The sequence below is a fragment of the Urocitellus parryii genome, chromosome 1, assembly GCF_045843805.1.
Source record: "Urocitellus parryii isolate mUroPar1 chromosome 1, mUroPar1.hap1, whole genome shotgun sequence".
NCBI lineage: Eukaryota > Metazoa > Chordata > Mammalia > Rodentia > Sciuridae > Urocitellus > Urocitellus parryii.
The window spans coordinates 67,221,295-67,244,144 of record NC_135531.1 but is presented as its reverse complement, the minus strand read 5'-3'; the positions used below and the strand labels follow the sequence as shown (position 1 = coordinate 67,244,144).

At 34.6% G+C, this 22,850-nt stretch overlaps 1 protein-coding gene across 2 annotated transcripts in view; it reads left to right on the top strand.

The window, feature by feature from the left end:
- The window catches only part of Edil3 (EGF like and discoidin domains 3), a 399,196-nt gene extending 379,286 nt beyond the window's left edge, over positions 1 to 19,910 (top strand). For both annotated transcript variants that reach the window (XM_026394555.2, XM_026394553.2), the window contains one exon: positions 16,669 to 19,910. In XM_026394555.2, coding sequence (XP_026250340.1) covers positions 16,669 to 16,818 — 150 coding nt within the window. In that variant the 3' untranslated portion in view covers positions 16,819 to 19,910. The remainder of the gene's footprint in view (positions 1 to 16,668) is intronic.
- The last annotated feature ends 2,940 nt before the right edge of the window (positions 19,911 to 22,850 follow it).

Genomic DNA, 22,850 nt, shown 5'->3' with positions numbered 1-22,850 from the left:
TATTTATATATGTCATCATGCTCTATAGCATTCAGAAAACCTGACTGAAGTTTCTCAAGGGAATTCAAATTAATAATCACTATATGTCCAAAGTAATGCTCCTCAAAGAATCTATAAACCATTGCAGAAAAGGATATTAAAGAAATACAGGAGAATAAAGATATTTTGCTGCTAAAATATAAAAGAAAACAAGGGACACTAGTTCTTTGACATATTTATTAGGTTCATATTCATGAGAATAAATATCATCCAGAAATTGAGATTAAAAGCAAAAAGTGGAGAAAACACATAGACCCTAAAAGTAGAGGATATAGAAAGCGCAAGAGACAAAATAAAGAAATTCCATTAGATTTTTTATGTCAAGATTTGTTCAAAGAATTAAAAAAGAGAGTATGATCAGAATGACTTTTGAAGCCTGAGTAGCACTCACGGGTTGGCCCATGAAGTAGGGGAAGTTTTAGACTATAAATACCCTTTTACACAACTGACATTCCTTTTCTGACTGCTAATGCTACAGATAGAAAAAAAAATTCCTCTAAAAAATCTGTAGCCTTCAACAACACTTACTACAAAAGTTTAGGATTCCCCAAGTCAACCCTCACTTCTTTTTCTTCTTCTTCTTTTATTTATTTATGTTTAGTTGTTTTTTTCAGAGCTTCGTCATTATACATAGTAGTTGGGTTCATCCCAACAAATTCTTACGTGCATGGATCTGCCCTCACTTCTGACATTAGTTGCAGGTTCATAGGTCTCCATGACCATCTTCAGATTTGATAATTCACTAGAAGGACTCACAGAATTTATTTTAAAATAGTATACTCAAAGTTCATGTCTGTGGAAACATACAGATAAAAATCTGTCAAGGAAAGAGTCATATGGGGCAGGTTCCAGAATTTCCCAGTCTTGACTTTTCAGTTATCCTCTCCCAGTTGAAATTTGGAGAGTGCTGAGTTCTCTGCCATAATGTGACACAGCAAGTCTAAAGTACTGTCAACCAGGAAGCTCAGCCGAGCCTTGGTGTTCAGAGTTTTTATTGAGCCTCAGTCATGTTAAAATGGTTGAGAGCAACCAGTGGAGTCACAGAACAGCTACAGGTGCCTGCAGGGAATGGGGGCAGGACCCACCAGTAGGACAGGGCTGGCGCTGAGGGACAGGCTCGTCCCCTCCTCCAGTGTCTGCAAGATAGGAGGGACTGTGACCACCAGCAGATCGGGCCAAGCGGTCTGCTGAGGGGCGGAACCGGCCCCTCCCCCAGTGCCTGCAAGCTAGGCGAACCTGCAACCCATGGGCTGGTCAGGTCCAGCAACCAGCGGAGTCACAGAACAGCTACAGGCACCTGCAGGGAACGCGGGCAGGACCCACCAGTAGGACAGGGCTGGCGGCCCGCTGAGGGACAGGCCCGTCCCCTCCCCCAGTGTCTGCAAGTTAGGAGGGACTGTGACCACCGGCAGATCGGGCCTAGCAGCCTGCTGAGGGGCGGAACTGGCCCCTCCCCCAGTGCCTGTAAGCTAGGCGAATCTGCCACCCATTGGGAGGTTAGGCCCAGCAACCTGCGGAGTGACAGAGGTGCCCCTCGTGCCTGCTGGGTAGGCGGACCTTTGACCGACCAGCAGAGCAGACCTAGGGCCTGCCAGCGTGGTAGACGGATCACACCAATTGGAGGAGGATCACAGCCACTTCCTGCCCTGCAAGGGTGATTTTTCAACTATACAAGAGCAATATAAATAAATAGAGGGAAAATTTCAAAAACACAACAGTTTCACCAAGCAGAAAGAAACACCAGCAGTATGAAAAGACAAGGAAAGAAAGGACCACAAGCAATGCAGGTCAACTCAACTTTAGAAGAGGTAATAGCTGCAACAGATGGAATGTCAGATAGAGAGGTTAGGATATACATGCTTCAGATGATCTGGAGTCTCAAGGAAGACATGAGACAGCAAAATCAGACAATGAAAGATCACATTGACAAACAAATTCAGGAAGTAAAAGATCAATTTCACAGGGAGATAGAGGTAATAAAAAACAAACAAATAGAAATCCTAGAAATGCAGGAAACAATAAACCAACTTAAAAACTCAATTGAGAATACTACCAGCAGAGTAGATCACCTAGAAGAGAGAACATCAGACAATGAAGACAAAGTATTTCAACTGGAAAAGAACTTAGACAGCTCAGCAAGTCTGCTATGAAACCATGAGCAGAACATCCAAGAATTATGGAACAACATCAAAAGACCAAATTTAAGAGTCATTGGGATACAGGAAGGCACAGAGCTCCATACCAAAGGAATAAACAGTCTATTCAGTGAAATAATACGAGAAAACTTCCCAGACTTGAAGAATGAGACAGAATCCCAAATCCTAGAAGCCTACAGGACGCTGAATGTGCAAAATCATAAGAGATCCACACCTAGACACATTATAATGAAGATGTCCAACATACAGAATAAGGAGAGAATTTTAAAAGCTGCAAGAGAAAGAAAGCAGATTACATTTAGGGGTAAACCAATCAGGATAACAGCTGATCTCTCAACACAGACTCTGAAAGCTAGAAGATCCTGGAATAACATATTTCAAACACTGAAAGAAAATGGGTTCCAACCAAGAATCGTGTATCCGGCAAAATTAAGCTTCAGGATAGAAGATGAAATTAAAACCTTCCACGATAAACAAAAGTTAAAAGAATTCGCAGCTAGAAAACCATCTCTTCAAAAAATCCTTGGCAAAACATTACAGGAAGAGGAAATGGAAAATAACATTGAAAACCAACAATGGGAGGTAGGACAGTAAAGGGGGGAAAGTAGTCAAAGAGGATAACAAAGCAGGTTTAGTAACATCAATAAACACATATGGCTAGAAGAACAAACCATATCTCAATAATAACCCTAAATGTTAATGGCTTAAACTCACCAATTAAGAGACACAGGCTAGTAGAATGGATCACAAAACAAGACCCAACAATATGCTGCCTACAGGAGACACATCTGATAGGAAAAGATATTCATAGACTGAAGGTGAAAGGTTGGGAAAAATCATACCACTCATATGGACTGCGGAAACAAGCAGGAGTGTCCATACTCATATCTAATAAAATAGATTTCAAGCCAAAGTTAATCAAAAGGGATAAAGAAGGACACTTAATACTGCTCAAGGGAACCATACACCAACAAGACATAACAATCATAAATATATACGCCCCAAATAATGGTGTAGCTGTGTTCATCAAGCAAACTCTTCTCAAGTTCAAGAGTCTAATAGACCACCATACAATAATCATGGGAGACTTCAACACACCTCTCTCACCACTGGACAGATCTACCAAACAAAAGTTAAATAAGGAAACTATAGAACTCAATAACACAATTAACAACCTAGACTTAATTGACATATATAGACTATACCACCCAACATCAAGTAGTTACACTTTTTTCTCAGCAGCACATGGAACCTTCTCAAAAATAGACCATATATTATGTCACAGGGCAACTCTTAAACAATATAAAGGGGTAGAGATAATACCATGCATCTTATCTGATCATAATGGAATGAAACTGAAAATCAATGATAAAAGAAGGAAGGAAAAATCAAGCATCACTTGGAGAATGAACAATAGGTTGCTGAGTGATCAATGGGTTTTAGAAGACATTAAGGAGGAAATTAAAAACTTCCTGGAGTTAAATGAAAACACAGACACAACATATCGGAATCTATGGGACACATTGAAAGCAGTTCTAAGAGGAAAATTAATTGCTTGGAGTTCATTCCTCAAAAAAAGAAAAAACCAACAAATAAATGATCTCATACTTCATCTCAAATTCCTAGAAAAAGAAGAGCAAAACAACAGCAAAAGAAGTAGAAGGCAAGAAATAATTAAAATCAGAGCTGAAATTAATGAAATTGAAACAAAAGAAACAATTGAAAAAATTGACAAAACTAAAAGTTGGTTCTTTGAAAAAATAAATAAAATTGACAGACCCTTAGCCATGCTAACGAAGAGAAGAAGAGAGAGAACCCAAATTACTAGCATACGAGATGAAAAAGGCAATATCACAACAGACACTTCAGAAATACAGAAGATAATCAGAAATTATTTTGAATCCTTATACTCCAATAAAATAGAAGATAGTGAAGGTATAGATAAATTCCTTAAGTCTTATGATCTGCCCAGATTGAGTCAGGAGGATATAGACAACCTAAACAGACCAATAACAATAGAGGAAATAGAAGAAACCATCAAAAGATTACCAACTAAGAAAAGCCCAGGACCAGATGGGTATACAGCAGAGTTTTACAAAACCTTTAAAGAGGAACTAACACCAATACTTTTCAAGCTATTTCAGGAAATAGAAAAAGAGGGAGAACTTCCAAATTCATTCTACGAGGCCAACATCACCCTGATACCGAAACCAGACAAAGACACTTCAAAGAAAGAAAACTACAGACCAATATCTCTAATGAACCTTGACGCAAAAATCCTCAATAAAATTCTGGCGAATTGGATTCAAATACATATCAAAAAAATTATACACCATGATCAAGTAGGATTCATCCATGGGATGCAAGGCTGGTTCAATATACGGAAATCAATAAATGTTATTCACCACATCAATAGACTTAAAAATAAGAACCATATGATCATCTCGATAGATGCAGAAAAAGCATTCGACAAAGTACACCATCCCTTTATGTTCAAAACTCTAGAAAAATTAGGGATAACTGGATCATACCTCAACATTGTAAAAGCAATCTATGATAAGCCACAGGCCAGCATCATTCTGAATGGAGAAAAATTGAAGGCATTCCCTCTAAGATCTGGTACAAGACAGGGATGCCCTCTCTCACCACTTCTGTTCAACATAGTCCTCGAAACACTGGCCAGAGCAATTAGACAGTCAAAAGAAATTAAAGGCATAAAAATAGGAAAAGATGAACTTAAATTATCACTATTTGCAGAGGATATGATTCTATACCTAGCAGACCCAAAAGGGTCTATAAAGAAGCTATTAGAGCTAATAAATGAATTCAGCAAAGTGGCAGGATATAAGATCAACACGAATAAATCAAAGGCATTCCTGTATATCAGCGACAAACCCTCTGAAAGGGAAATGAGGACAACTACTCCATTCACAATATCCCCCCAAAAAATAAAATACTTGGGAATCAACCTAACAAAAGAGGTGAAAGATTTATACAATGAAAATTACAGAACCCTAAAGAAAGATATAGAAGAAGACCTGAGAAGATGGAAAAATATACCCTGCTCATGGATAGGCAGAACTAACATCATCAAAATGGCGATATTACCAAAAGTTCTCTATAAGTTCAATGCAATGCCAATCAAAATCCCAGCAGCATTTCTTGTAGAAATAGATAAAAGAATCATGAAATTCATATGGAATAATAAAAGACCCAGAATAGCAAAAACAATACTAAGCAGGAAGTGTGAATCAGGCGGTATAGCAATGCCAGACTTCAAACTATACTACAGAGCAATAGTAACAAAAACAGCATGGTACTGGTACCAAAACAGGCGGGTGGACCAATGGTACAGAATAGAGGACACAGTAACCAACCCACAAAACTACAACTATCTTATATTTGATAAAGGGGCTAAAAGCATGCAATGGAGGAAGGATAGCATCTTCAACAAATGGTGCTGGGAAAACTGGAAATCCATTTGCATCAAAATGAATCTGAATCCCTATCTCTCGCCATGCACAAAAGTTAACTCAAAATGGATCAAGGAGCTTGATATTAAATCAGAGACATGGCATCTGATAGAAGAAAAAGTTGGTTATGATCTACATACTGTGGGATCAGGCTCCAAATTCCTCAATAGGACACCCATAGCGTAAGAGTTAATGACTAGAATCAACAAATGGGCCTTACTCAAACTAAAAAGTTTTTTCTCAGCAAAAGAAATAATAAGAGAGATAAATAGGGAGCCTACATCCTGGGAACAAATCTTTACTCCACACACTTCAGATAGAGCCCTAATAACCAGAATATATAAAGAACTCAAAAAATTAGACAATAAGATAACAAATAACCCAATCAATAAATGGGCAAAGGACCTGAACAGACACTTCTCAGAGGAGGACATACAATCAATCAATAAGTACATGAAAAAATGCTCACCATCTCTAGCAGTCAGAGAAATGCAAATCAAAACTACCCTAAGATACCATCTCACTCCAGTAAGATTGGCAGCCATTAGGAAGTCAAACAACAATAAGTGCTGGAGAGGATGCGGGGAAAAGGGCACTCTTGTTCATTGCTGGTGGGACTGCAAACTGGTGCAGCCAATTTGGAAAGCAGTATGGAGATATCTTGGAAAGCTGGGAATGGAACCACCATTTGACCCAGCTATCCCCCTTCTGGGTCTATTCCCTAAAGACCTAATAAGAGCATGCTACAGGGACACTGCTACGTCGATGTTCATAGCAGCTCAATTCACGATAGCAAGATTGTGGAATCAGCCTAGATGCCCTTCAATAGATGAATGGATAAAAAAAAATGTGGCATTTATATACTATGGAGTATTACTCTGCACTAAAAAATGACAAAATCATAGAATTTGGAGGGAAATGGATGGCATTAGAGCAGATTATGCTAAGTGAAGCTAGTCAATCTTTAAAAAACAAATACCAAATGACTCCTTTGATATAAGGGGAGGAAACAAGGACAGGGTAGGGACAAAGAGCTTGAGAAGAAGATTTACATTAACAGGGTTGAGAGGTGGGAGGGAAAGGAAGTGAGAAGGGAAATCGCATGGAAATGGAAGGCGATCCTCAGGGTTATACAAAATGACATATAAGAGGAAAGGAGGGGTAAGACAAGACAATACAAATGGAAGAAATGATTTACAGTAGAAGGGGTAGAGATAGAAAAGGGGAGGGGAGGGGAGGGGGGATAGTAGAGAATAGGACAGACAGCAGAATACATCAGACACTAGAAAGGCATTATGTCAATCAATGGAAGGGTAACTGATGTGATACAGCAATCTGTATACGGGGTAAAATTGGGAGTTCATAACCCACTTGAATCAATCTGTGAAATACGATGTATTAAGAACTATGTAATGTTTTGAACGACCAACAATAAAAACAATATATAAACAACCCAAAAATAAAATAAAATAAAATAAAATGGTTGAACTTCTGCATGGTTGAACTTAGTTTTCCAGATACTCTGGTGTTGAAGTTTTCCCAATGCAATCAACTGAAATTGCAGTGCTACTATACACTGTCTGATATAGTCCAAGGCTCCCAGGTAAACAAAGTACTTTTTCAGACAGCACATCCAAGAGCTTAGAGATTACTTCATGGGAGCTGAAGGCAAAAAGCCAGACCTCTCTTTGGGTTAAATTAATCTTTCATTGCATACTCATATTACACAGTTGTATGAACTGAATACTGATCACCAGAGTGTCATGTACACAAACACTAGGCTTATACTAGCTTTCACACATCCTAAACTCAGGGAAAGAGATTCCTACCAGAGAAATTTTTCATTAGTTAGCAATTTGATTGAAGATAGCACACAGAGGCATACTTCAGACAAAAATGTATCTTGCTATATTTTCCTTGCAAAGAAAACAAAATGATGAAATCCTTTGAAAAACAGAAAAAAAAGCTGGTTGTCTAATTTGTTATAACTAGTAGGTGATACAGAAAAAGGTGTTTTCCATATGATCTCCTACCTAAAGACTATATACATGATATTTTCACAACTTGGGACATGTGCCCCGTCACTGTCTGTGGCTCACCTTAAAGTCTTATATGTCTTTATATGCAAATATTTTGTGTTCACTTTAATTGAATTTCTTCCCCTTTAATTTATACACAGAAATGCTCACCCGCTAAAAGGTTTGGTTGGCTGTTAACTTCACCTGCAATTTTGGAGAGCAGTAATTTTATCCAGGATTCTTAAGGGCAAAAGATATTATGGCAGCTCTGTGTTCCTGTGTCCATGAGGATTTTTGCTGCAGCACTGTAGGAATAACCTATGGAGAAGGCTGATCCCTCAGCTCATTCTTTTGCAATCTGATGGTATATGTAGACTCTTGTTAACACAATCTATAACTCCAACCAAAGCCTTTTTTTTTTTTTTTGAGTGCATGTGAACCATTTAGAATGTGATTCTCAATATGCCCTATTTTCCAAAGGAACATTTTCAGTATATTGGAATTTACCTGGAAAATAGTTTCTTATTTCCTTATTACATCTGAAAGGCTGTGTTCATATTTAGACTAATTTAGTTACAGAGTTTCATTGGTTTAGTGGAATTGATTGCACAGGAAACCATCAAGAATGATATACTATTCCTTCAATCATGAAATGGTTTCAGGATGCTGGCAAATTTTCTTATAAAATTGAATTTACTGAATATCAGTTGGAGCCTATGCTAGCTAAAAGAATCAAACTTTGGTTTTAAACTTTTTAGATCAAATAACTAACAGAAGTTTCATACATGTACAAGTTTAAAAATTTTAAATATTATATAGGCTCATACTATTTTTAAAAAGTTTCTACACATTTCAACACAATATTTTACTTTTAAAGAAAACTTTTTATTTTTGAAATGCCCTACAGCCAAGTAGAGCACAAATTAATTGTAGATTAGTTTAAAACATTATTGAAAATAAAATCATAGAATTATGTACAGAGTGTAGTATCTCTTCTAAACACAATCCAAATAAAATACATTATATTTAATTTCATTTGTATATACTAGTACTGTGAAAATTTTTATGAGTTTAAAACCTTTAAAACTAATTCTTTAACTCATATTGTAACTAAACTTTTCAGTCTGAAAAATTTAAGTAATATTGATACTAAGTATATAAAAGAGTTTTATGATGCTAGACCTTGAACCAATGAGCATCTTACCTTTAAATCACCCATGAAAGTAAGATTTTATACTCATTATACATAAATTATCACTTTATGAAAAAGGTATTTAAATTTTGATACCCACTAAGTTTCAACTATTTTTAAATAAGTTATAATTTTTACTAAAAATCACTATTTTGAAAATGTCATGAATTCAATAAAATAAAATTAGAATAAATATAAATTTATGCACCTATGCTATAACCATTTCACAAGTAAAAAAAAATTAAAAATCTTGGCTTAAGATAAAATTTTTGAAAAAAATTCAGAGGTTATCTAACCATAAATCAATCAACTATGACCCCAAACCTAAACAGGTTTAAAATTTAGATTGGCATTGATCAAAATACTGCATCCACAGTAAAGGCATTCTCTGTCTTTTGAGCTGTTCATACTATGCAATAAATTAATAGTATTATACTGTGTGTTCAGACTGTCACACTTTGAGTCATAGTTAAAACATAGGGTATCCAATGGAATGCAATCAAGATGAAGTCAGGTCTCAAATTCTATAACACAAAGATTTTTTTTTTTAGCTGTGAATATCTATCCTGAAGCATTAAATTTGAATTTTTAAAGAGTTGTATTGTTATTGTTTAAAGATGTCAAAATTTTTTGTGTGTTTTGATGGGCTAAATGTCTCTGCTCATTGATAATAAAATACTAGTAGGTTGACATTATAGGCAGGCATAATTCTAATAAGTATATAGGTTTTCTAATTATCTAAATATACACCTGCACTATTTGTTTGAGACTTTCTGTGGATAGGTCAAAAGTTCCATGTCAGAAATATTAGAGAGGGAACTTAGTGCTGGCAGATCTGAGTTCTCTTCCTTTCTCAAATCTCTTTATTGTATGGGTAGAATTAGATTACAGCAAGATTCCTCAAGGATCACAGCTAGTAAAGACTGTTTTATCTAACTTTATTATTAAAAGTCCTCCAGATGAAAGGATAAATAAATGAAATTATGTATGTCAAATAAAGAATTGTTCACTTTCAGCCACATCTATTTCTCTCTCTCTCTCTCTCTCTCTCTCTCTCTCTCTCTCTCTCACACACACACACACACACACACCCACACACATGTTGCCATAGGAAAGTGGAATTTTTATCTGTCCTTTATTTCTTAAGAACATCACTTTAGTGTACAGGTGTAGTCAATAAAGACAATGTGTACTTAACACCAGTAACAAGGCAAATTTAAACAATTAAAAAAAATTGAGAAAGTTTTATTCACCACTTCTATTAGCATAATGTATGGAATGCCAGGTGTAGGAGTCTACACATATGAAAAGAGAAATAAGGGCCAGAGGGATGAAGTTATTATAGGGCCGGAGCTTCTGGGAAACTGAGACTGTACAAAGCCCTCCCCACTTGGATCCTATTCTTGCAAATAAGTCAGAAAGCTTTCAGACATGTCATTCAGAGCAACAGATATGATTTTATTAGAAGGGACAAGAAAAGGGAAAGGGGACACTCTCAACTGTGAGTGGGTGGCAGGAGAATGATAGCATGCCTTTCTTGACCTCTGGTTTTATGAGGGATTCCATAGAAGTTTCTAGAGAATCCCACCCCTGTCCACCTCTTGACTTTTGACTACAGTGGGATGACCTCAGACTTTCAAGTCCCCCTTGCCATGACCACTCTAGATCACTTTGGCCCCTAATGCTGTTTCAAATAGGAATCTGTTCTTACAGATTTTATGGTTATGAGAATTATCCTTAACTCCTGGAGTGCTGGGATCTGCTCTGTGGAAGAGTTACAAAAGCCTCCCCTTCAGGGTAACTTGCATTTCTCTTAATGGAATTTTTTTAAAGCTACATTTCTCCTGCAGATAACAGATAGTTTGCTGAGGAATGTGACATATCCTGTCCACTTAAGCCAGGCAGATCTGCAGGTAGACTGCTGCTTAGAAAAGTAAGCACATAGGATTCAGCACAGTGGGCCCACTTTCTAGAATTATTTCCTTAATTTCATGTTCCCACCACTCTCATTTGCCTGTCTCCTGTCATAGTGAATTGATGCCAATACCATGCTGTTTTTGTTACTATTGCTCTGTAGTATAGTTTGAGGTCTGGTATGGTGATGCCACCTGCTTCACTCTTCTTGCTAAGGATTGCTTTAGCTATTCTGGGTCTCCTGTTTTTCCAAAGAATTTCATGACTGCTTTTTCTATTTCTGTGAAGAATGTCACTGGGATTTGATGGGAATTGCATTAAATTTGTATAGTGCTTTTGGTAGTATGATCATTTTGACAATATTAATTGTGCCTATCCAAGAACAAGGGAAATCTTTCCATCTTCTAATGTCTTTTTTAATTTCTTTCTTTAGTATTCTGTAGTTTCAGTGTAGAGGTCTCTCACTCTTTTTTTAGGTTGATTCCCGTGTGTGTGTGTGTGTGTGTGTGTGTGTGTGTGTGTGTGTGTTTGTATGTATATTTTGAGGCTATAGTAAATGGGGTAGTTTTCCTCATTTCACTTTCAGAGGATTTGTCACTTACATACCAAAATGCTTTTGATTTATGAGTGTTGACTTTGTAAGCTGCTACTTTGTTGAATTTATTTACTAGTTCAGAAGTTTTCTGGTGGGATTTTTTGGGTCTTCTGGGTATAGAATTATATCATTAGCAAATAGTGCTATTTTGAATTCTTCTTTTCCTATCCATATCCCTTTAATTTCTTTTATCTAATTGCTCTGGCTAGTGTTTCAAGAACTATGTTAAATAGAAGTGGTGAAAGAGGGCATCCCTCACTTGTTCCAGTTTTTAGAGAGAATGCCTTCAATTTTTCTCCATTTAGAATGATGTTGGCCTGGAGCTTAGCATAGATAGCCTTTACAATGTTGAGATTAGTACCTGTTATCCCTAGTTTTTGTGGTGTTTTGAATATGAAGGGGTGCTATATTTGTAGAATGCTTTTTCTGTGTTACTGAGATGATCATATGATTCTTATCTTTACATCTATGATGTGATGAATGACTTATTGATTTCTGTATGTTGAACCAACCTTGCATCCCTGGGATGAACCCCAATTGATCATGGTGCACTATCTTTTTGATATGTTTTTGTACTTGAATTGTCAGAATTTTATTGAGAATTTTTTCATCTATGTTCATTAGAAATATTGGTCTGAAGATTTCTTTCCTTGATGTGTCTTTGCCTAGTATTGGAATCAGGGTGATACTGGCCTCATAGAATAAGTTTGGAAATGCTCCCTCTTTTTCTATTTCACAAAATAATTTGTAGAGTATAGGTATTAGTTCTTCTTTATAGGTCTTATAGAACTCAGCTGTGTATCCATCTGGTCCTGGGCTTTTTTTGGTTAGTTGACTTCAGATGGTGTCTTCTATATGTTTGCTTGAAATTGATCTGTTTAAATTGTGTAAATCATCCTGATTCAACTTGGACAACTCATATGTCTCTCGAAATTTTTTGATGCCTTCAATAATCTCTATTTTATTAGAGTACAAGTTTTCAAAATAATTTCTAATTATCTTCTGTATTTCTGTAGTGTCTGTTATGATATTTCCTTTTTAATCATGTATGTTATGATTTGAGTTTTCTCTCTCCTTCTCGTTCTTAGCATGGCTAAGAGTTTGTCAATTTTATTTATTTTTTCAAGAAACCAACTTTTGGTCAATTTTTTCAGTTGTTTCTTTTGTTTCAATTTCATTGATTTCAGCTCTGACTTTAGTTATTTCCTGTCTTCTACTGCTTTGGTGTTGATTTGTTTTTCTTTTTATAGGGCTTTGAGATGTAGTATTAGGTCATTTATTTGTTGACTTTTTCTTCTTTTATGGAATGAACTCCATGCAATGTACTTGCCTCTTTGTACTGCCTTCATAGTATCCCAGAGATTTTGAAATGTTGTATCAGTGTTCTCATTCACCTGTAAGAATTTTTAAATCTCCTCCTTGATGTCTTTTGCAACCCATTGTTCATTGGGTAGCATATTATTTAGTCTCTGGGTGTTGGAGTTGTTTTTATTTTTTACTTTATCCTTGATTTCTAATGCCATTCCATTATGATGAGACCTCAATAATATGCTGACTCTTTAACCTTGAAGAATTCAGGAAATTAAAACCAGTCACTATTTGGATGATGTGTACATAAATTCCAAATGGTTAAAATAATGAAAATCTATTTAAAAAATTTAATGAGTTTAGAAAAAATAAAAAGATGTACATCTTTATGAACCAGATGATTTTTCTAAAGAAATATCTACAAAAAATCCCCAAATAATTTCTGTATATTTATAAAGTCTTAGTCCATGAATGTTAGAAGAGCTGAGATATGCCCCACCATTCTAACCATGTCATGAAGGACAGTCTTGTTTTTCTTCATGAGCCTGGGCAGCCTCCTGTTAATGACAGCTACACTGGTCTGAACAGACATTGGTCCCTAAAAATGAATGACAAGTCTCATCCTAAAATATATATAAAAATGTCACTCGAAGCAACATTTAGTTGTTACATTTTATCTGCTATTCTGTCTGTGTTGAGAATTGAATCCCCACTAAAACCTGATTTGAATATCAACTAGCATTACTGGAGAGTCAACAATAGAAAACAAAATACAAAATCTGATCTAAGTTGAGGGTACTGTGTTTTCACTCTCTCTTCTTCTCTTAGGTTGTAATTATGGAAGTCTCTCCAAAGTGCCTTGAATGCCTTTTTCCTGAGGCCCCATATGTTAGAAATGCCTCAAAGACTCCATAGGCATTATCATGTTTGAATATATCAGCAAACTTGTCATCAGCTAATTAGACGCCTCGTCTAACTGAAACTTGATCATATATTTTCTAAATGTAAATCAAATTGTGTCTCTCACTTAAAATGTTTTCCCTTCCATATAGTGATTTAATTCTCCATTAGCCTTTTCAGACTTCAATTTCTGTTGGAGTGCCTATATCTTTAAAGTGGGCATCTGAAACCCACATTTTTAGAAATATTAGATATTTTATGAAGGCAACCCAAAATACTGTGTTTGCATTCCTTTGCCAGGTAAACATAGAAATGGTGTCCTTATCCAGGGTCTTCCTAGGGCTGGAGACAAGAAAACAGCTCATGTGCCACATGTTTACACAGTAACCGCAAGATGTCCTCTTAGCAACTGTGTGTTTTGTGCTCTGTGCTGTCATTACTGAGAAACCTCTCAAAACAAAACTGTGTTTTTGGTACTTTCAGACCACGGGTAGGGCAATTTCAATATAAATTTGGCTATTTTTCACAGTACACTTTCATTTTAAAATCATCCTGTTTTCTGAAACTTCACTTGTTTCTTTAAATGAGCATCAAAAGAGCTATGATTTTTTCTAAATATTTCAAAAACTCTGAATTTTCAAAGATGTATTCAACTTCAGAACCAGCAGATTTTCTTTATATTATAAAGAAATAAATACATTATGAAGAAATAAGTATAATCAATCATTTAATGATTTGCGTCTTGATAGTTCCCCATTAAAACCTGTGCTAAGAGAGTCTTAAAATTGTTTCTTCCTGTTTTTTTCTTCCAAGAGGTGTTATAACACTATATTTTGAACTGTTATAGATCTTGCAATGAAAGTTAATGAATTTAAAATCTATTATTTCAAAGATATACATGAAGTTCTCTAGCAGGAAACAAAATTGGATTTTAGATTCCATATTAAATTTTAACATTACAGTGAAGCATTTGAAGCCAATATCATGCTCAGAGAGAATGTCAGGAAACCAGAGCATGTACCCTCTTTTTGCTATTGAAATGACAAGCTCTTTCCAGATTTTGGTGCATGTTTACATGGTATTTCCTATATGTAGGAGCTTTTGCTAACAGAGACACTGTTAACTCAGTAACACATGGCAATACAGAGTAAGTTCTTCCTTGGTTAATATAGGCCAGAGCATTGATGGAGATAAAGTTCCTGTTAAAATTAGTATAAATTTTGTTCTTGTCAGGATGATGGATTCAGGACTAAGCAGAGTTCAGTATTCTATTCTTCAGCAAATGTTTATTCAAAAATCAGCTTTGAGATGTATTTTGTGTCAAGTTGAAAAATTATTCCCCCACCAGATGGGGACAGCAGTTTCCATTTGCTTTCAAGGGCAAATAATCTTTCCATGAAAATAACAGGATGACTACCTACTCTAAACTGTTGCTCCACACTGTCTAATGCTTTAAAGAAAAGTGTCTTTATTTTTCTCTTTCTAGGGGAATCTTTTGTGACCATATAAGACCAAACCAACTTATTCTAGAGAGTTATATTTAAAGCATTCCCTGTAATTTGAAAAGGTTCAAAGATATGAGTTAGGTATTTTCTTATAGGATGAAGTTTCTTTTTGGGGGTGGGGGAGGTATTTTCAGTTCTTCCTTTGACCATATAGTCACGCTTTGATCTTAAATAAGAAAAAAATTATCTTTCAATCACAAGATGCTTTTCCTTTTAATAAATAAGTTTATTATTATACGTAATTAACTGGCTAATCAAAAGGAAAAGTTATTAGTATGAAGGAAACAACTTGAGAAGATTTTCACTATCCTAGTTGAGCTAAGTGAAAACAATAAAATGTTAGCAGTTACTTTAATAAGAAATACTCAAAATCTGTAGAAGAAGTGATAAAATCTTCAGATAAATAAGTAACTCGGTTCTGCCTAAGTAATTTATAATTTACTGTCATTCTTATCAAGGTCCCAGTGTTACGATTTTTTTTTTAATTGGCACTTGTCAAAGTTACTTCAAAGATCTCTATGGACCAGGCATGGTGACTGGCATTTATCTAATCCCAATGGCTAGGGAGGCTGAGGCAGGAGGATCACAAGTTCAAAGCCCGCCTCACTCACTAACTTACTGATGCCCTAAGAACTTACGGAGACTCTGTCTCAAAATTTAAAAAATTAAAAGGGCTGGCAATGTGGCTCAGGGGTTAAGCACCCCTGGCTTCAATCCCTGGTACAAAAGAAAAATAACAAAAACAACTCTGTGGGAAAAAATCTATAAAACCTATTTAAAAAAAAAAAAAAGAAGAAGAATGAAAGCAGCCTTGCAATGAAGAATTTCAAAATATTTTAAGTCACATGATTATAACATTTTATCTTATGGATCCAAGTTTTAGTAGATGAAAAGAAAATCTAGTTCAGAACAAGCATTGATAGGTTTGCCTTCTGGGAGATGAATTAATTTTGTTTTCTATATAAGAAGTGAACAAACGACACTGTGATAAGGACTGTTGTTTCTCACCAAATCTCCATGTACTCCAATTCCCAACCTCCTTAATTAAAGGCCATATAATTAGTTAAGGTCAAGTATAATCACAATAATGTAAGTTGCTTCCAAACTTTTTTCTTTAAAACATTCTTTCCCCTTGCATTTTGTGAATATGAAGCACACATGTTTCAAATGATGGCTGTCATCTGAAAGCAAGTTAGATCTCTGAATTATTCCTTAAAAGACAGTAAATTGGACAAGCTGCCTGACCAACATCAGTCTTTGTAAAAAAAAAAAAAAAAAAAAAAAAAAAAATCTGTTGCATTCTTTAAAAATGGAGAAAGGCAGATAAAAATTATATCTTCCAGCTTTAGAATCAACTCTTACCTTTTCTAACTCTTTAAACATTAATTGAAAATTCAATTTAAAATCATCTCTTAAAAGAGGCTGCAATATCTTCTGAAGCAAAGAAAATAATTCATAGTTATCAAATCTTGCATTTGGGAAATACATTCCAAATAGGTAAATTAAAATTATTCTGTAGAAAAAGAAGACCAGATGATTGAAAATCTTTTTTTTTTCTTTTTTATTAGGTCTTCCAGGGCAATTTTGACAATGACACCCACAGAAAAAATGTCATCGACCCTCCCATCTATGCACGACACATAAGAATCCTTCCTTGGTCTTGGTACGGAAGGATCACACTGCGGTCAGAGCTGCTGGGTTGCACAGAGGAGGAATGAAGAGGCTGCACATCCCACAACACCCTTCTTTATTTCGCTGAAAGTATCTCCATGGAATAAACTGTGCTAAATCTGTAGGAAACTGAACGGGGTTTGTTTTCATGAAAAAGTGCTCAAATTATGGTAGGCCACTAACTGTCTTTTTAAGGAGGTCTAAGCCTGCCTTTTTGATTATTTGATTTTTTTTTATTGTTCACCTCTCTTAAGTAACCATCACATTAACTGTAAATTACTTTTCTCATTGTTTTTCTGAATTATTTGCACTGGTTGAACTACATTAGGGAAAGAAAGTAGCCTTCTTTTTATAGCAAAAGTTTTAAAAAAAGAACCTCATAGTTATCTGGTAAAAGTTGATAGAGCTTTTAAAATCAATACTCAACTAATTCTTATAAAAGAAAAACTATGATGTTAGCAATAAGGGTTTTTTTCTGTAATGACTGCATCATCCTATTTCCCTGTGCCTACCTAACATTGTCAGTGTTTATAACAGAATTAGAAGAAGAATCTGTAATATGCAGTACGAATTAATATTATGATTCTCATTTTACTTTCATTATTTCTAATTAGTGATTATGTAACTTTTTTTTCCTTTTTCTTTGCATGTGTATTCTTTACTTTTAATATTGCCTGGACAAGTCAATCCTTTTTTCCTAACTGAATTTTTCTCCAATTATTTGCCTGAAGAATATTCATATTTACTCATATATAAGGAACCTGATTAATGATTAGTAGATTGAACTATACTTAATATTGGTAAATTGAATATGAAATTTTATTTCTGAAGGAAGGTGTAATGAGGTAATTTCCAAATACTTCCTTTGTGAAAACCATGATGCCATTTGCTAAAAGAAACAACAAAAATCATTATGTACCTTTAAATTTAAATCTTCATTTTGATGGTATTTATAGTCTCATCTTTGAATTTCAAGACTAGAAATACTAGTCTCTCAATTTTTTTTTGTCTATTTAAAACAATTAGCAAGCAGATATTAACAAAGTGCTGCATAGCTTGGCCGAGCATACTCATGGTTTCTTTGTTCATCTCCGCATTTCCTGTGAAACTAAAATTTTATTGGTATTTGAAAATGATGGTGGTTTCCCAGGAAAGCACATTGTGTAGGTATTTGTAAGGAGCAAAGGATTTACTAATGACAAAGTCCTAAACCATTTCCAAGATGAAAATTGATTTCTATTTATTTTGCTTCAAAGGTCCTGAAAAAAATAAGCAATTATCATAACAATTTGTTACTGATAATGGAGGTTTCCGTGACATGTCTGTAAAATTAAAGCTTACATTGCCTCCATAAAAGTCCTCAACATCTAATTTATAAGCTTCACAAGTATTTATTTTATAAGGCTTAGAAACAGAATTATTGGAATTTTAAATTAAGGGTCCTGGAAAAGGAAGGATGGTATGTGTACGAATTGTTAAGGTCCCACACAACACGGCTAAGTTTTATTTCCTTTAATCTTTGTGCTGCATAACAAAAGCCACTAGACTGTTACTGTCCTGTCTGTCCATGTGTTAACAGCATTTCTTACTGATGTATATATGGAGTGGTCTTCAATCATAGTGAAGAATTCAAAGAGAAAGTCAATCACATTGACATTTTTAGTAAAAGCAAGTTAATTGGTCCAAGGGGACTGGCTGGCCACATATTGGTTCTATGCCCCATGCTTTCTACTTTAGGGCTTTATTGTGAAATTATTGATTTTTAAGCCTCAAAAATGGTAATTAGTTTTCAACATCTTCAAAACCAAAATTATTCTATTATTGATATTCTCTTTTTAGATAATATTAAATGAAAAAATATCTTTAAGTGGGCTAAAATTTTAAAGTAATGTTATAAATAATTACTTAAGATTTAAAAATAGACATACACTTAGTTATCTAGCCGATGGTCCTTAATTCTTTTGGATTTCCTGGCCTACTGAATTTCTAGATGTTTTCCTTTACAGATCATGCATGATTCTTCATTCTTAGGAGTATTTATTAAAAATTAAGAGTAATTCTTTGTGATAACTTACTTCACCAAAATTATTCATGTTCTCATGATATTTTGAATGTTTTTCTATTGACACCTGTTAAAAATATTTTTTCCAAGATAGTTGGTTAAAATTATATTAGTTATCTTTTGAAAGACACTAAGATGATTCCCCTGCTTGGGCGTGTTCTCTCTGATTGATGTGCTTTTCACAACATAGCATGTCCAATGGGGATTCTGTTTGTCCCTTGATGCCCAAAGCTGATGACAGTAAAGGGATTCTCACATGTAAAAATATTGATACTTATTCTGAAGTAGCCTTTATGTCACTTGTATCAGTGACATCAAAGTAAAGCAAATTTGTTTTATTTTAATTCTAAAACAAGTAGAATCTCATAAGCAGAAAACAAAAGGAATCACCTACTCTTCATTATATTAAGTAACTGCAATATGCTAATTTTAAAATTTATAAAACTCATGACTTAAACATCCCCATTGAATCTACATCTTATTTAAAGCATTTATTGTATTCACTAACTACAATTTTATGGTTGACTTTCTCTTTTGGAACAACTTCATAGTGGTTGGTGTGAATTTTGAAGATTTAGGGTACTAATGATTGTATCTTTGCTAGTTAACAAATTATGAAATATAATACTGAATGCTGGCTGTGATGTGTCAGGAAGAACAAAAATAACCAAGACACAGTAACCTTTACAAACTTTCAAGCTGTGTAATATTCCAATGTTGTTGTTTTTTTTTTCTTTGTATATATACTTAAATCACGTAGGATGTTGTAAAATCAGTATGACCTTGTCTAGTCTTCAAACTTAAAATAAACTTTTGAAAATCTGGGATACTTTCCAAGGAGTTATAATTAAACACATTTGTAAGAATACACAAATTGTCTTTGAGTGCCCACTACTCTTGACCACATGCTTGGTTTCTTTTTTATCTGTACAGATCAATTAAACTGATATAGAAAAAAAAAATAGAAATAACAATACCCTTGCAGAATATATTGATATGAGCTAAATTGGTCTTTCAAAGATTGCTAAAGTGTATACATCCTCACATTCCTTTAATTTGTAGAAATGTTACTAAATATTAATAATCCCAAGTCAACTTTTTTCCTCATGTATATTTAAAATGTTGTGTTCCAAGAGTGATGTGCCTGTAGTTAATCAGATGTTGCTATTGTTTCTATTATTCTTTCAGTTCATTATACTCAGGAATATAATGAGGTGAGCCAGTCAGTAGCAAGCAATCATATGACACTAATAATATATTTTCCATGTAACTTCAGCAATTGTTTAACTGAAGTCATAACATTTTGGCTTCTTCATAAATCCTCTTTCTGACTCTCTGGAAGTCACTAGGGAAATATTAAGTAGATGCACTTCCCACTTATTTATATTTTCTTAGGTCTGAAAAAAATTACGATAATTCTAAGATACTGAATACTGACTACATATTTGAACTTTCATGAGTTTTGATAGCTCTCAGTATTCACTTATTATATGTGTTTATTCATATATGTTCCTGTTTAATTGAATTTTAATATAAAAGTTTCAGTGGGGCTCCATTGTTTGACTAACACACACGCACACACACAGACACACATGTGTGTGTTACTTTAAATAAAAGTAATTATACACAAATATTTTCAAGAAGGCCAAAAATGAATTGTGACATCTGTATAGGACAAAAATTCATTTTTGACAACAGAATAATTATCCAACAAAATATTTCCAGCTATGAAGCTTTTTAAAGTTACTGGTTCAAGATGCAGAAATAATAGAAGCATTTAGAATTTCAAAGAGAAAAGCTTGGCCAGGTTAAAACTTGTTTTTAAAATGAATTAAGAATAACTTCATAAATAAAAATACATTTTATCTATATAAACTAAAATGTGTACCACATCAACTTTGAATACAAATCCCTAAAGTAAAAATTTTAGTAACAAAATATTAAATGTTTACTCTCAAAAAAGCAGTGGTTTCTATCTCTTTTTGAAAAGATTAGTTTTTTAATTAATAATAAATTAGTAGATTAATCATTTGTGAAAAACATTGCCTCTAGCGTTTGAGATGAAAAAGGATCCTTTTATCTAAACAGGTAAAATGGAGGATTAAACCAGTTTACTAGTTGAAAAATGTCTCAACTACCCTGAAACAAAATACACTGTCATTTGTCTTTACAAAGAAAAAAAAAATGCTTCATGTAAGTAGCAATTTTTCTATTGATTTTGAAGGGGGAAATAGGATTCCTTGATTCTATTGTAGTAAATGCCTATAATTCACATTGGATGTTTCAACTTCACTGCAAAATAAAGTGTTTTGCACAGTAGGCAAGTGGCACTTACTCAAAGAGCTATTTCTATTAGATGAATTTGGTGGCTGCAAGAAGAAAACATTTTTGGAAAAGACGTCTCATTTAGTTGTTTTTGCATAACTTGGCAGAAGTTGATTGAGTCATTTGAAAACACTAATGCTGTGGAAATATGGTGCAATAGCATCAGCAAATGGTCACCACATCTTATGATTAAGCATTGCATATGGTGGTTGCCTCTGATTTAATTTTATTGTAATCAATTCAGATACACGAACCACGCTCTTCCATATTTATGTAAAAACCCCATGGTGCCCTTCATATGCCCACCCATAAATATGTTAGCACTGATGATAAATTGCAACGTTAGCTCGACCTGCTGCCACCTGTATAGGAAGTGGTGACAGTGAGACTGATGACGCATTCAGACAATACTTCCCCCATGGCCAGTATGGAAACAGCTTTGTAATGAAACAGCTTTGTGATAATTTATAGAAGCATCAGGCCAAAGCACTTTTGAGAATTAACAGGAAGTCAGTGGTGAATAGACTGTGTGCAAATGATAGAGAAGGAATGCTTTCAGTGATAAATAACTAAGTGACAAATTAAACATAAATATACTCATATTTAATAATTCTTCCACTTTTAAATGATATTTCAGAGATTGAAAGGAAACATTAAAAAAAAAAAAAAAGAAGACTTTGTCTTTCAGGAAGAGAGTTTCTCAGACCAGTGGCCCTGGTAGACAGAAGCATCGGGTGCTGTACAAGGCTAATGGTAGTTTTCTGCCTGGGCCCAGGGAGGGGAAATTGAACAAAGGGGTTAAAAGTGACATATAACACAGGAAGCACTAAATAATCAACCTTAGGCAGCTTTACTTCCTTGGTTCTCAAGTTTCTGAGATAATAATACACTAAATAAATAAATACTGAAAACAGAAGTATCCCTAAAAAGAATTTGTTTTCAGTGGCATAAATACCTTGATAAGATACTTGGGCTTTGAGGACAGAGATCCAAGATCCATGTTTAAACAATAGTAAAATAATGGTTTTTAAACTGCCAATGATTGATAAATTGATGAATCAGGACTTGTTTTATTCATTTTTTCATTAAATAGACCAAGACACTAGAAAAGAGAGGAGTAGAGGGGAGAGAGAGGCAAGAAGAAAGAAATATGAGTGCACCATAAAAATTATTTTATAAACTATTTTATCACAATGATATTCCTGAGTGTGTATGTATTCTCAATCATAGTGTAAATTAGTTTTCGTTCTCTGAGACACAGTCATAAAAGTTAAAACCACTAGCAAGATGCTCCCTGAGCTTCTTTCTTCATGGGTACTGTCTGCAGGCTGCTTAGTTTTGGTACACTAGGCAACGATTGTGAGTTTATAAGGCAGAACTGGACAGATCCTGTCAATAGAGGTTGTTAAGAGGCTTGATAGGGAGACAGAAGATGTTTGGTGCCAGGAACTGTGTAAAGGTTTTTAGGAGAAAAAAAAAAAAAGTAGAGATAGTAAACATAGAATTGTGTGAATTTTTTTTTTAATGTGGTGAGCAAAGCCCTTTGCCATTCTCCCCATAAAATATTCTAATGAAAAACCAATTTCTCCCACATTACATTTCGTTATTGATTCTGTTAGGAAATATGTATCCAAGTATTGAATAGGATTTGAAGTTCGTCTTGGAGCATGAATCAAGGCTAACTGGAAAACT